Source organism: Marmota flaviventris, chromosome 2 (assembly GCF_047511675.1).
Source record: "Marmota flaviventris isolate mMarFla1 chromosome 2, mMarFla1.hap1, whole genome shotgun sequence".
NCBI classification, from domain to species: Eukaryota; Metazoa; Chordata; class Mammalia; order Rodentia; family Sciuridae; genus Marmota; species Marmota flaviventris.
In genome coordinates, this window is record NC_092499.1 from 98,158,939 (window position 1) to 98,174,796 (window position 15,858).

At 35.2% G+C, this 15,858-nt stretch overlaps 1 protein-coding gene and 1 pseudogene across 5 annotated transcripts in view; one reads left to right on the forward strand and one right to left on the reverse strand.

The window, feature by feature from the left end:
- The window catches only part of Trpm7 (transient receptor potential cation channel subfamily M member 7), a 104,272-nt gene that overhangs the window by 18,300 nt on the left and 70,114 nt on the right, over positions 1-15,858 (reverse strand). For all 5 annotated transcript variants that reach the window (XM_071608253.1, XM_027925829.3, XM_071608254.1 and 2 more), the window contains 3 exons: positions 12,490-12,557; positions 11,168-11,227; positions 8,787-8,883 (listed from right to left, as the gene is read on the reverse strand). In XM_071608253.1, coding sequence (XP_071464354.1) covers positions 8,787-8,883; positions 11,168-11,227; positions 12,490-12,557 — 225 coding nt within the window. The remainder of the gene's footprint in view (positions 1-8,786; positions 8,884-11,167; positions 11,228-12,489; positions 12,558-15,858) is intronic.
- On the forward strand, positions 1,289-6,682 carry LOC114081696 (large ribosomal subunit protein bL17m pseudogene; annotated as a pseudogene).

Here is a 15,858-nt window from a genome sequence, read left to right on the forward strand (position 1 = left end):
AGTCATCTGACATAATACAGAACCTGTCAGCACTGCCCTTGGAGTGCACAATGCAAAAGGCACCAGAGGGAACCTATGCCAGACGAATTTCACTCCATGCTCCATTGACATTCTATAACCTTGGCATCTGCCCCATTCTTGGAGTGTGCAACACAAGTAATTCCAGAGTAAATCTTTCCTGGGGAGGTCTGAGTTTCACCTTAGTTTATTTTAGTATGTAGGGTAGCTGAGAGATATTCCAACTGGCTCTTGTCAGAAACCATTCACACTGAAAGCCTGGCACCAAAAAGGAAAGGAGGAGACAAAAATTCTCAGACTGAAGTTCTTGCATAGGCTGCAGGTAATCCGCTCTTACCTGCACAATCTGTGCATACCAACAGGGAGGAAGTTATTAATGTTTTAACCACTATTTTTCCTTTGTGTATATATATTTTCTCTTTCTCTGTGTCTGGAACTGAAGATTCAACCCAGGGGTGCTTTACTACTGGGCTATATCTCCAGTCCTTTTTATTTTGGACAGGTTCTAAGCTGTCCAGGTTGGCCTTGAACTTGTGATCCTCCTGCATTATCCCCACCAAGTTGCTGAGACTACAAGCATGCACAGCATACCTAGCTTCTCTCTTTTTTTTCTTTTTAAGTTGTAGATGGACACAACACCTTCATTTCACCCACTTATTTCTTATGTGGTACTTAGAATCGAACACTAGTGCCTCATGTGTGGTAGTTCCACCACTGAGCTACAACCCCAGCCCTCTGTTCTCTTTAAAAATTTAATTTTTGTATTTTATTTTTTCCACTTATCTATATTTACCCTGCTTTCCTCTTTTCGCTTTAAACTTTTAGTTTTTCTTCTTTTTTCTTTTTTTAAATTAACTGTACTTAATTAATTTTAGTTTATTTGATAGTATTTTTGCCCCTTTTGTTTCTTGCTGTTGGTGCTATGGTTGTTTTTAATTTGGTTTTTACTTTATTTCTCTATTTTGTTGCTGTTGTCACTGTTACTTTCTTTTTTCCATGAAGTGCTAGGGATTAAATGTGGTACTTTTAGCATGTTGGGTGGGTGCTCTGCAGTTGAGCCACACTTCCAGCTCCGCTCAGAGAAACTGCACCTTACTCCTGCCATAACATAGTCCTGCTTGAACCTTGGTGGATCCTTCAACTTATTAAAAAAAAAGGCAGGGGGAGAAGACACCAGCGATTAATCCAGCTCCAAGTAGGTATGGCAGGGAGCTTGAAGTCCCACTCCTGATCATTCACCCCCATATCAAGAGCAGAGAGGAATAACACAATGGTTGTGGACAATGAATCTACAGGGAGCCTTCAGCATAACTCATCCCCATACCCTACCAGACCACACATTGCTGACAAGACTGAAGGAGTAACCAGGGGGCCCACCCCAATCATTCTGCTGTCTCCGTCGCACCTGCCTGAACTACTAGAGGGATCACAGGCTTGAGAGACCTACAAGAGAAAGCAGGTTATCTGAGGCTCTGTAACAGTACATATGTGTCAAAACCCACAAATCATAGCCAAGAAAGCTACAGGGAAACTAACCTATTAAGTCAAACTGGAATTAGACGCAAAACTGTAAAACCAACTGGTATCCCAGGGCACATTGTCCAGAGAAGGCTACTAATAAGAAGGCCCTCATATAAAAGTGGAAGAGACATCCATTCCAACGGAAAGGAAAAATCTCAACACAGAAACAAAAGAAAAGTATGAAAAAGTAAGGTAACATGACCCCTCGTAAAGTTATACTCTAGTAACTAATTCTAACAACAGCAAAGTGGACAAAGAACTCAAAAAGAATGATTTTTAAAAAGCTTGCTGGGCATGGTGGCACATGCCTATAATCCCAGTAACTTGGAAGGGTGAGGCAGGAAGATTGTGATTTCAAGGCCAACACTGGCAACTTAGCAAGACCCTGCTTTGAATTAAAAAATAAATAAATAAAAAGGGCTGAGAATGTAGTCCAGTGGAACAGCACTGTTGGCGCAATCTCCAGTATTGGGGGAAAAGAGCTCAATGAATTCTGAGAGGACATGAATAAACAGCTGAATGAACTAAGGAAGGCAATGCAAGATATGAATGTGCAAGTCAATACAATAGACAATTTGAAAAAGAACCAAACAAATAAATTGAAAGCACAAATTAAGTCAAATTAACTCAGTTGAAAGTATCACCAGCAGACCAGATCAAATGAAGAAAGAATACCAGAACCTGAAGACAGGTTGAAGAATTATCACATTCAGACAGTAATAAAGAGAAAAAAGAGGGAATGAAGGGAACATACAAGGTCTCTGGGACACTACTAAAAGACCAAACATGTATAACTAGAATAGACAAGGGAGAAGAACTATAAAGGCTGAAGGCCTGGAAAACCCATTTTGTGAGGGTTGTGGCTCAGAGGAAGAGCGCTCGCCTGGCACTGGGTTCAATCCTCAGCATCACATAAAAATAAAAGGTACTGTGTTCACCTACAACTGAAAAATGAATGTTAAAAAAAAAAAATCTTGTGAAATAACAATGGAAAATTTCCCAAAATCTTGGAAAACACATGGACATTCAGGTTCAGGAGGCATTTAGAACTCCAAATAGATACAACCAGAAAGAACTTTTGCACAATGTTATAAAATGTCAAAAGTACAGATCAAAGAAAGAATATTAAAAACTATAAAAGAGGAGTACCAAGTTACATTTCAAGGCAAACCCATTAGAATAACAGATTTCTCTGCAAAAATTCTAAAGGCTAGGAGAGCATGGAATGAGGTATTTTAAGTCATAAAAGAAAATAACTGCCAACTTAGATTTGTTATAACCAGAAAAGTTATCCTTCAGAATTGGATGAAAATAAAGATCTTCAATAATAAGCATAAACTAAGGGAATTCATGACTATTAAATCAGCATTACAGAATATACCTACACTCACAAGAGGAAGAAAGATAAACATGATCATGACAGCAGAGAAAGAATAAATCTTAGTAGCAGTGTAGATAAACAAATGAGAATTAGGAAAGAATAAAACATTACAAATATAGAAAACCCTCAAACAACTAAGATGAAAAAAGGAGGAAGATACAAACAAAATATTCAAAACAACCAGGAAAAAAAAATAAAACAACAAGAACAAGTTCGTGCCTTTCAATAATAACCACGAATGCAAGTGGTCTTAAATTCAATTAAAAGATGTAGACTGGCTGATTGGATTAAAAACCAAGGCCCAACAATTTGCCTGCAAGACACTCACCTTACTGGCAAAGACATACACAAACAGAAAGTGAAAGGACAAAAATGATTTTTAAATAAATGGAATTCTAAAAGAAGTAAGATGAGCAATACTCACATCTGACAAAACAGACTTTAAGCAAAAATCAGAAGAATCAAAGAAGGTCACTATGCACTGATAAAGGGAACAATTCATTAAAAAGAAATAATAATTATAAATGTGTGCACTGAACGCCAGAGCATTGATTTTTATAAAACAAACACCACTGGACATAAAGGTAGACATAGGAGGGATAGACAAAGTCCAGCACAATAATACAACAACAGTGGATGACTTCAATACCTTGCTCTTACCAACAGATATCCAAACAAAAAAAAAGTTAAATTCCACTAACGATCAAATTCTTTTTTTTTTTTTTTTAATATTTATTTTTTAGTTCTCGGCGGACACAACATCTTTGTTTGTATGTGGTGCTGAGGATCGAACCCGGGCCGCACGCATGCCAGGCGAGCGCGCTACCGCTTGAGCCACATCCCCAGCCCCGATGATCAAATTCTTAACTGACACCTCCAAAATACTTTATCCAACAGCTAAAACAGATCATATACTAGGCCATAAAGCAAGGCCTAACAAATTTGAAAAAATTAATAAATTTCTTGCAGCTTATTCATCATAATGGAATGAGACTTAAACAAAAAAAAAAAACCAAGAGATATTATAGAAACACATGGAGATTTAACAACATTTCTGAACAAACGGTGGGTCACTGAAGACAAGAAAATTTAAAAACCCTTTGAAGCATAGCTGGGGTGATGGGAGGCCCAGGCAGGAGGATGGCAAGTTTGAGGCCAAACTGGTCAACTTACTGAGACCTTGTCTCAAAATTAAAAAGGATAGGGACATAGTTCAGTGCTTGCCTGGCATGTGTAAGATTCTGGGCTCAACCTAGTAGTCTAAGGAAACAGAACAAATCAAAACAATACAACCCTAGAATATGCAGTACATAGCAAAAGCAGAATGAAAAGGAGTTCATTTAACTACATTAAGAGAGAGAGAGAGGGTGGATATATCAAATAAATAACCTAACCTAATGATATATCTCAAGGTCTTAGAAAAGCAGGAACAAACTAAACCCAAAATCAATAGAAAGAAATAATAAAGACCAGGACATAAATAAATAAACAGAAACTAAAACAACAATACAATGGGTAAATGAAACAAAGAGATGGTTCTTCAAAAAGAGCAACAAAATTGACAAATTCTTAGTTAAACTAATCAATGGAAGAAGACACAAATAGGGAGGGGGGGGGAGAGAAAGGGAGGGAGGGAGGGAGGGAGAGGGAGAGAGAGTGGGAGAGAGTATGTGTGAGTATGTGTATGTATATGTGTGTGTGTGTGTGTGTGTGTATGTCTCACACACACATTTTTTATGCCATTCTAGCGACAGAACCTAAGGACTCATGCATGCTAGGGAAGCATTCTACCACTGAGTTATATCCCCCAAGCTATACTCCCCGTCCCAGAAAAGGGGTATTAAAACAGATATTAATGAAATTCATAGGATCATTAGGGATTGTTTCAAAAATAATACATCAAAAAGACAGAAAATCTAGAGGAATGGGTAAATTTATGTACACATAAAACCTACCAAAATTGAACCAAGAGGATACAAAATTCCTCAACAGATCCATAACTACATCCACCTACTCTAGCCACACCCTACCCACCCAAGTAACCACCCATTTAACCCCTATCAGCATCTTAATACATTGATTAACTTAAGGCTCTCATAACCCAATTACTTCATCTATAAATTTTCTTGCATTGTCTCACACATGAGCTTTTAGGGGCCACCTCATATCTAAACAGTAACAAGAACCTAGAAATAAACTCATACAATAATAGCCAACTGATACTTGAAAAAGATGCAAACATACACTGGAGAAAGAGATAGCCTCTTCAACAAATGGTGTTAGGAAAACTGGATATCCACATACAAAAGACCAAAACTAGACTCTTATCTCTCATCCTGTACAAAAAACAACTCAAAATGGAACTAATATCTTAAAGTAAGATCTGAAACTCTCAAAAAATCAAAAACACTTCAAGATATTGGCATAGGCAACAATTTGCTGTATAGGACTCTAATGGCTAAGGGAACAAAATAAGAACTGACAAATGGTATTACATCATATTAACAAGCTTCTGTACAGCAAAGGAAAAAAAAATCACCAGAGTGATGAAATAATCTACAGAATGGGAGAAAATCTTTGCCAGTTATTCATCAGATAGAGGATTAATGTAAAACATACATAAAGAATGCAAAACAAAACAAAAGTGGGCTGGGATTTTGGATCAGTGGTAGAGCATTTGCCTAATATGTGTGGGGCACTGGGTTAGATTCTCAGCACCACATAAAAATAAATGAATAAAGTAAAGACATAATAATCAATGTCTAAAAAAAAATTAAAAACAAAAGTGATCCAGTCAACAAGCTAATTATCTGAGTAGACACTTCTCAAAAGAAATACAAATAAATGGTCAGTATATGAAACAATGCTATCTTTAACCACAAGGAAAACGTAAATCAAAACCACATTGAGATTCCATCTCACTTGTTATGATTAATATAAAAACAAAAAAAATGTTGGCAAGGATGTGGGGAAAAAGGAACCCTTATGCATGATGGGTGGGAATGTAAATTAGTACAGTCATTATGGAAAACAATATGGTGGCTCCTCAAAAAATTGAACTACCATTTGATCCAGCTATATCATTCCTGGGTGTCTGTCTCAAGGAAATAATGACAGCATATAAAAGAGGTATCTGGGATATGATATGTCAAGAAATTTGTAATGTTTTGAACAACCCACAATAAAAAATTAAAAAAAAAAAAAATAAATAAAAGAGGTATCTGGGGAGAAGGGGGAAAATGTGGCTGGCTGTGTTGCCACTATCTCCAATGGCCGTGTATTTTGCTGCCTGGGCCTTGGCCAGAGTCCCACATCCACCTTTTGTGAAACCTGCTCACAGGACTAGTGACACACAAATGAATGAATCCAGGTGTCGTGGGTGCGTGTGGACAAGATGAGGGGCTACGCTGAGGAGTTCATTGACTAGGGGAAGCTGAGATACACCAACAAATGAGCTATGAGCATGGCTGACTTCTGGCTCACAGAAAAGGACTTAATCCCAAAGCAGTTTCAAGTACTGACGCCTCAATTCCAAGATCAGAATGGGGGATACACAAGAATGCTGCAGATCCCAAACAGGATCAGGTCAAGATGGCAGTGATCGAATATAAAGGGAACTGCCTCTCACCCCTGCCTCTACCTCACAGAGACAGCAACCTTATAGACCTAAACCAGTTGCTTCAGGATCTGTAGCAGGACCTCTACCAGAACCAGGAAGCAAGCCTCAGCAGCTTCCAAACAGCTCAACTACCAAGGATCTAACTGGAGCAGGAAGGTCTGTGACTCTCTTCAGTGCCTGTGATCACAGGCCTTTGGAATTCTTTTAATGTATGAGAAGAACTGGAACTAGAATTGTAAAATGGACAGTCTTAATGGGGCCCAGAACCTTCTTCTGGGGAGCCACATAGCCCTCTCTTTACATAGTAGATAAAATTCCTTACATGAATATAGGTAAATTGGTCTTTCTGTCTTCCCCTAGGATTTCTAGAAAATAATAAGCTGTCATCTGGGATAATAAATTTATGGATAATTATAATAGCCAAGATATGGGGGCCATTAATAAATGAATGGATAAAGAATATATGGTATATATACACACAATGGAATATTTACTAAGCCAAAAAGAAGAATGGAAGTATGCTACTACAAGATATCAAGTTAATAAGCAAAATAAGCCAGACACAAAAAGACAAGTATCTAATGTTTACTCTCAAATGTCTCAGGTATATTAGAAGACTCAAGGCAAAACTTTTCAATATAGTGATAATGTCAGAATATATTATACTCTGAATAATTTGAAGAAATTTAGTAAAATACCAGAGAATCCAGGTTGTTGACTAACCAAAACTATGATATACTGGTTGGAAAGGGTAAAAGCATATTTGTATGATTTTGGGGAACAGATAATAGGAAAACAAAGTTCAGTCCTTGTCTTCTTTAGAACATCAATAGATGTGGCCTAAAACTGAAATGTGAGGATACAGCATTATAAGGATGCAAACTTTAGAAATAATATCCACTTAAAATACTATGGACACACTTACTTTTCCCCTCTTTACTTTTCTATCATTTGTTTTACTTGCTTTATTGCTCTCACTAGAATATAAAATATAAAAAGTAGCAGCCAGAATCTTTGTCTTGTTTTCCATTATGGGCTTTTAGTATTTCATTAAGAAATATGATGAATGGGATAAATTTTGCACATAACCTTTACTGACATTAAGAAAGTTCCTTCTATTTTTATGTTACCATGAATAGACAATGAATTTTATCAAATGGCTTTTTTGAAGCTCTTGATATGAGCTTATGACTTTCCTCCTTTTATCTACGATCATGCATCATAGTAATCATACTTCTGAATGTTAAATCAGCTTGCATTCCTGGAATAAACCCAATTTGGCCACGATATATACTGGTAAATTTAGTATATCAAAAAAGAATGAGCTAGGCATGGTGGTGCATGCTTGTAATCCCAGTGGCTTGGCTGAGACAGGAGGATCGCGGGTTCAAAGTCAGCCTCAGCAAAAGTGAAGCCCTAAGCAACTTAGTGAGACCCTGTCTCTAAATAAAATACTAAATAGGGCTGGGGATGTGGCTCAGTGGTTGAGTGTCCCTGAGTTCAATCCCTAGTCCACCCCCACTCCCCAAAAAAAAAAGTGATAAGGGGTAACTTTTATAATCATTCAACTTGTCAATTTTAGAGATACACACACACACAAAATTTTGACTCAAAAAATAACAGCTGTGTTGGACACAGTGGCATGTGCCAGTAGTCCCAGCTAGTTGGTAGGCTTCAGGAGGACTGCTTGAGCTCAGAAGTTTGAAGCCAGCCTATGCAACAATCATCTCCAAAAATATCAGAAATACCACCATGGTATAGAAAGTGCAAAACAAGTATGACAGGTTACCTTTTGTGTAAAATATGAGAGAAAAGATTTGTTATATATGACTACATAAGTATTAAATTCTAGACGCAGACAGAAATAATAGTGGCAGTACATGAGATTGGCATGAAAGGGAACTTTTCAAGTATGTATATTTTAATTTCAAATCAACAAATTTATTAGCTATTTTTAAAAGTTAAACAAAAAAATAGGTTGAATACATGATATTCAGTTTGTAAAAGCTAAAATCAGCAGATTTGTAAAGCTGAGTCTTTATATTGCATCTTTACAGACTAAACAATTTCTGAATAATATTAGAATGTTTAGGATTATATGACTTAATCTCAAGATTATAGTATGACTGGACTAGAATCTGTGTCTTCTGATTCCCAGACCATTCATTATTCAGGCATATGACAAACATACAATACATTTAAAGCTTAAATATGTTAGCTAACAACCCATCAAGTTAAACTACTCACCTTTTTCTGAATGAAGAGAAATGTTAGCCTTGTGACATTCCGTAAATCCAGCAAAAGAACTCACAGGTTTCAAAGTGTTTCCAGGAGGAATATCATTCTGTATATATTATACATGTATATAATTTTAAAATAATTGAACTGAATTTCAAGCCACTATTATAATATAAAAGAGTTTCTTGATCTACTTAGCTCAATATGCTTTATTCTACCTGGACAACAAATGTATATTTTAGATCATGATTATTTTCTTCAATGTCAAACTTCATGAAAACACCCTGCGCAATTGCTTACTGGTCATAAATTTATTTGAATGAATGCTTTCCATAGTAATACAAGTTCAAGAAAATTTTGGGAAAATTAAGAAAACTGTGGGGAAAAAAAATAAAGTCTTTATTGATTCATGGGAAGGAGAAGCTGCTGTCTTATATCAACATAGTGAAAATAGTGCTTTGGAGGAGGCCATTTCTTTTTAATGGGCTTAGTAGCTTTGTTACTGAATAAAGTATACTTGTATAAGCTATATATACCAAAGGATTTATCTTCTCATTTTTTATCAAACTTCAAATTTTCTTCAAATTTGTTCTGACTTATACAGATAATGACTTTTTAAAAAAATTTTTTAGTTATAGATGGATGAAATATCTTTATTTTTGTTTGTTTATTTTTATGTGGTGCTGACGATCAAACCCAGTGCCTCACATGTGCGAGGTAGGCGCTCCACCACTGAGCCAGAACCCCAGCCCCCAGATAAGATCTTTAAATGTCTTTACAATGTCCATTACTATTTTCTATTATTTATACATTTAGAAAATCCTGTTTGCTTTACTGACTTAAAAAATATTCCTATTTCCTTAAAATTTTTCTAAGCTTTCAATTTTTACATTTAACTCTAAAAATTCACCCAAGTTTATGATGTGATATGAGAACATAAGCAACTTTCCTGAATTTCCATCCAATTGTCCAAAGTCTTTCTCTCCTCATCAATTTCTAAGACAACATTCCTTATTAATTTTAATTTTTTGAAGGGTTATTTCTAGGTGAGATAAAATGTTTTGCTAAGTGTTCATGTTTTAACCATGCTAGCTGCAAAATATTTCAGTGTCTAACAGCTAATTCTCTTTCTTTTTTTAAATCACTTTTTCCCCCAGATGAACTCATAAATCACATTGAACAATTTGGGGAAGATCTCACACTTGCATACTATTTTGTTTTCTCAACTACAACAATACTAGGCAACCTTTAAAAAATTTCCAAACCTCTACCATCAGAAAGAGTGAATTTCAAAATGTTACTACTACAATAGAGTAGAGCTTTAATTAAATTAACTTGTATCTCAAGAAAAATCAAGCTTTTCTAGCTTTGCTCTTCACATGTAGCTAATGTATAAAAACAAGATAAAAAGTGCTGAATTACTTTCTATGGTTACAATACAGATTCTAATTTCCTTTCTGATTTGAGCTGTTTCTCCTGGAATCAGTTCAAGCTATTTCTTGTTTGCTTTATCTGTTTTAAACACTTTCTCTGATATACTCTTGGATACAATGACATATCAGTTTCCAGAACAATCTATGAAAAGGAATCCTAACCTGAAACTAATGCATAGGTTTTCAAGGCAACTGTAAAATCCTACTTTAATAGAAAAAGTATGTATCTGTGCTTTTTCTAGGAAAAGGGTCTGTAGTTTTCATCAGAAATCCACAAATGATCAAAATTGACCATCATGAGGTGAGTTCATTATTCTCTTATAGTTTTAGAAAATTACTCAAAATTGTTTAATTCAAAACATTTCAGTAGCTACCATCTTTCTACTAACTTACAGGACCTTACACTTTCTTCTTGCTTTTTCCAAGAAACCTGTCCACATGAGACTTTTTAGTGTACTCCTCTATTTTACATTTATTGTTAAAAGATAAAACCTGTTGGGAAACCTGTTGTTTCACTCTTTTCCATTAAGAGGTGTTCTTTAACTTTTTGTTCTATGTGTATCAATTGCTTTGCAACAGCAAAATGATGCCACCAGAGTGTGGTAATACAATAATAATTTGCAGATAGGAAAAAGAAGATATTATTTAAATAATTCCATATAATAAATAAACTAACTTTGATAGAGACTTATCTGTTCTACTTCTCATCTTTTCTCATTTCTTTCTCTTCTCATCATGTGTTAGCTAAGGGTAGCTACATGCACTTAATCCGTTTACTCAGCTCTTTCTTCCTAAATAATTACACATAATAGAAAATTCAGACCTTTAAAAATATGCCACAGAATTAAAATTGTTAGAAAACACTGCAAATTATGATTTTATGGTTAAGTCCACTGAAACCACACCTACATCCTATATCTAATTTTCTGACTCCCATGTATACTAATGAAACATTACCTGATATTTAGGCATCTCAGAATACTCCAAAATCGTGTTTTCAACATCATTCTGCTGTTCCTATTTGAGGCAAGAAAACTATATAACTATTTTCAAGCATAAAGGCAAATACAGAAAAAAAACCCCATAATTATTACATCTCAATTTGCATATAATCACCAACTAAATTCCAAGTTAACAATATCTAGTTAGTAGACATTATATTCAATATTTTAATCAGAATATATGTAATTAAAAATACAAATGTTAGTATAAATATCAAAGTGCATTTAAGTCTACCTTTTATATGTAAGGTAATATGTTCTGACAATTACACAATTAAGTTTGGATTATATAGGGAAGAATTACCTATAGAAACTCTAGGTTATGATTTTCTGGGGATAGCTTTAGGAAAAAAAAAAAAAAATGTTTTTGTGTGTAGTGCTGGGGATTGAACCCAGGACCTTATGCATGCAAGGCAAGCACTCTACCAACTGAACTATATCCCCAGCAGGGGAAAAAATATTTTTTTAAATTGTATTTGTCACCTGATCATTTCTACAATGTGAGTTCCTTAAGGGACTAAGAAGCATAATACTTTTCTAGGTCTTTTTAAATATCTTGGTATAGACACATTATTATTACTGGGAGGGGAGGGCAGGGATTGAATTTAGGGGCCCATGACCACTGAGCCACATCCCCAGCCCTATTTGTATTTTATTTAGAGACAGGGTCTCACTGAGTTGCATATCAACTCTTTGAACTCCTGCCTCAAGCCTCCTAAGCTGCTGGAATTATAGGTGGGTGCCACTATGCCCGGCTTAGCTACATTATTGCCCTTCAGTGTTAAAAGTAATTTGTGAAGGCAATATTAAGAAATAAAAAAACTGATTTCAGGCAGAAAACATACCCTCCTCTTTTTTCTTTTTCCCCAATTGTTCTATACATTTCAAAACTTAGAAACAAACATTTATTGAAAATCTAGCCTTTGTACATTACATATATCTCTTTATTTCTAGGCTATGGTTTTCCTTGAGCCAGGATCATGTTGTAAATAAACTTTGGGGCCAGGAAAAATTTTTGAGAAAAATGCTAAATGGGTGGTTTTTTGCTTTAATTTTACCTAATAAAAAATGCAAGCTATTTGTACATTTTTTTTCATGTTCCTCAACTGCTTCTACTTTCTTTCAAATTGTGTATAGTTTCAAATATGTGGGATTATCATGTTGGTGGTCTCTGCTAAAACTATGTATTTACTGAAAAAAAAAGTTTAATTCTACTTTGAACTAAGTATCAAAATTGTGAAATAAAAATAAATCATGCTCTTACAAGTATGTACTTACAGATAATAGTTCTTTTATTTTGTTTGATGTTTCTTTAAACCTCTGTAAATCCATGCTATCTCTGTGCCCTTTAACAGAAAAAAAAAAAAAAATCACAATAAAAAATTTTTGTTCTTCCTTATCAAGTAATGACATTGTCTAAAGTCTATAAAGGCAAATGAAGGTTGTTTTTCAAGTAATTTTGATGGCTTTGCAATTTCTTTTTGCATTTCTGCTAAATACTATTAAAATATTTGCCAACAACAACAAGTGCTGGCGAGGATGTGGGGAAAAGGGTACACTTGTACATTGCTGGTGGGACTGCAAATTGGTGCAGCCAATTTGGAAAGCACTATGGAGATTTCTTGGAAAGCTGGGAATGGAGCCACCATTTGACCCAGCTATTCCCCTTCTCCGTCTATTCCCTAAAGACCTAAAAAGAGCATGCTACAGGGACACTGCTACATCGATGTTCATAGCAGCACAATTCACAATAGCAAGACTGTGGAACCAACCTAGATGCCCTTCAATAGACGAATGGATAAAAAAAAATGTGGCATTTATACGCAATGGAGTATTACTCTGCATTAAAAAATGACAAAATCATAGAATTTGCAGGGAAATGGATGGCATTAGAGCAGATTATGCTAAGTGAAGCTAGCCAATCCCTAAAAAACAAATGCCAAATGTCTTCTTTGATATAAGGAGAGTAACTAAGAACAGAGTAGGGAGGAAGAGCAGGAGAAGAAGATTAACATTAAACAGGGATGAGAGGTGGGAGGGAAAGGGAGAGAGAAGGGAAATTGCATGGAAATGGAAGGAGACCCTCAAGGTTATACAAAAGTACATACAAGAGGAAGTGAGGGGAAAGGGAAAAATAATACAAGGGGGACAAATGAATGACGGTAGAGGGGGTAGAGAGAGAAGAGGGGAGGGGAGGGGAGGGGAGGGGGGATAGTAGAGGATAGGAAAGGCAGCAGAACACAACAGACACTAGTATGGCAATATGTAAATCAATGGATGTGTAACTGATGTGATTCTGCAATCTGTATATGGGGTAAAAATGGGAGTTCATAACCCACTTGAATCAAAGTGTAAAATATGATATATCAAGAACTATGTAATGTTTTGAACAACCAACAATAAAAAATTAAAAAAAAAATATTTGCCAAGAAGCTGATGAAGACTTGTAATTCAGTTTATATTAATAGCAAAAGTTCTTCAAACAGAACCCAACATGTTGATGTGAGTAAATAGCTTGAAATTTAAAAGAACAGGAGGAAACAATAATTCTTACTATGAATAATAAAATATAAAAACTAATTATACGTAGCCCCCACTGGTAATACATTATCAAACAGGACAAAATGTTTTTTAGGACCCTGGGTTTCATTCCCAGCACTGGAAAAAAATATTTTGTTTTAATACATTGGGATAAATTCTATGTAGGAAAAGTTATGTATCTATAACCCACAGCAAACTCCACATAGCCTAGCAGTACTAGTACATAGTACTAGTGTGTTGAGTACCTAGATAACCTTTCAGGCTGGACTTCGTATATTTTACAATGGTTTATTACACATTCCTTACACAATCATTACACATATTTCATGACTAGGTAAATTTCTATGCAGAGAAGGCTACAAAAAGTATTGAAGACAACGGTAGGAAACCACCTGATGGAAAAATAAAGGGCATTATTCATACCTTGGAACATTCTGGTTATACTCCAAACAACCCAAATTATTTACTAAAAATTCTCTGTTAAATACTTTAAAACACCATATTCTCCCAAATTACAGGAACTCGGCTAGGTCTATAAAGCATTCTCTACTCACTCACTCCCTTCCAAATGGCACACTGTCAGCATTTAAAGATGATTAAATCTCCCTTAACATTAAAAACAAAACATGATAAACACAAAAATCAAAGTCTCCCACAATCATTCCCTTTTTATTCTTTCCTCCATTTGCACTTTAATTTGGCTTTTCCTGTATCACTTCTTTATTGAAACAGTTTTCACCAAGGTCATTATGTTTTATCAACGCAAAAATAAAATATTTTTCTCTCTTCTTATCCTATTTAATCTATCATAGGTGTAAGAGTGACTCTTTCCTTTTTTAAGTGCTCTCATTTCTAGATTTATAAGATAGATCATAAACACAGACATGTATTTGGTTGGTGGGGAAGAAAGATGTGGCATGCTTAAACTGTCTAATTTTATATTTTTATTAACATTTTTAAGATTTCTCCCCATATCACCACAAAGTTTTAGCCAGTGATAGAATGCATATATAATGGTAGTCCCATAAGATTACAATGGAGCTAAAAAATGACTATTGCCTAAGTGATGTCCTATAACTCACAATTGGGGTAGTAAACAAACTTACTAAGCTGCCAATTGTATAAAAGCTTAGCAACGTGATTATATATAGTACATAATACTTGATAATAACTTTGTATCATTATGGTACATTCCTTCTATTTATAAAGTTTATTGTAGGGGCTGGGGATGTGGCTCAAGCGGTAGCGCGCTCGCTTGGCATGCGTGCGGCCCGGGTTCGATCCTCAGCACCACATACAAAGATGTTGTGTCCGCCGAGAACTAAAAAATAAATATTAAAAAATTCTCTCTCTAAAAAAAAAATAAATAAATAAAGTTTATTGTAAAACAGAATATCATTTTATGTCATCAATGACCTTATATATCATGTTTACTGTGTATCTAGGTTTGTGTAACCACACTCTTGATTTTCACATGATCAAAATGCCTAATGTATCCCATTGTTAACCAAGCTATGATTGTCTTGGTTTCACAAGTAGACTCCTGGTTTCCCAGTCAATATAATGTAATGATTAGCAATGTACCTTTCATTATAAAAACTGTCCTGGGGGAGCTGGGGTTGTGGTTCAGCAGTAGAGTTGTTGCCTAGCACGTGTGAGGCCCTGGGTTCAATCCTCAGAACCACATAAAAATAAATAAAAGGATTGTGTCCAACTACAAATAAAAAAAAAATTAAAAACTATCCTGGTTTGAATAAAAATAAAAATCATCCTATGTATATTGTTCTTTTTGCCTATTGTTTACAACTTCCCTGTACCTTCCTATTGTTCCCTATGTACCTTACATATATAAATGACTCAGGTTCTTCCAACAATTGACCAAATTCAATTAAAGATATATTCAAATTTGAAAGAGGCCAAATAATTTTTGTGTACATTGCTACTATAGTAAATTTTACTAAAGAAATATATGACAATATAACTCTTTTTTTAAATTTATTGAGTTGTAGATGAATGCATAGTATCTTTATTTATTTTTATGTGGTGCTGAGGATCGAACCCAGTGTCTCACACATGCAAAGCAAGTGTTCTACCACTGAGCTACAG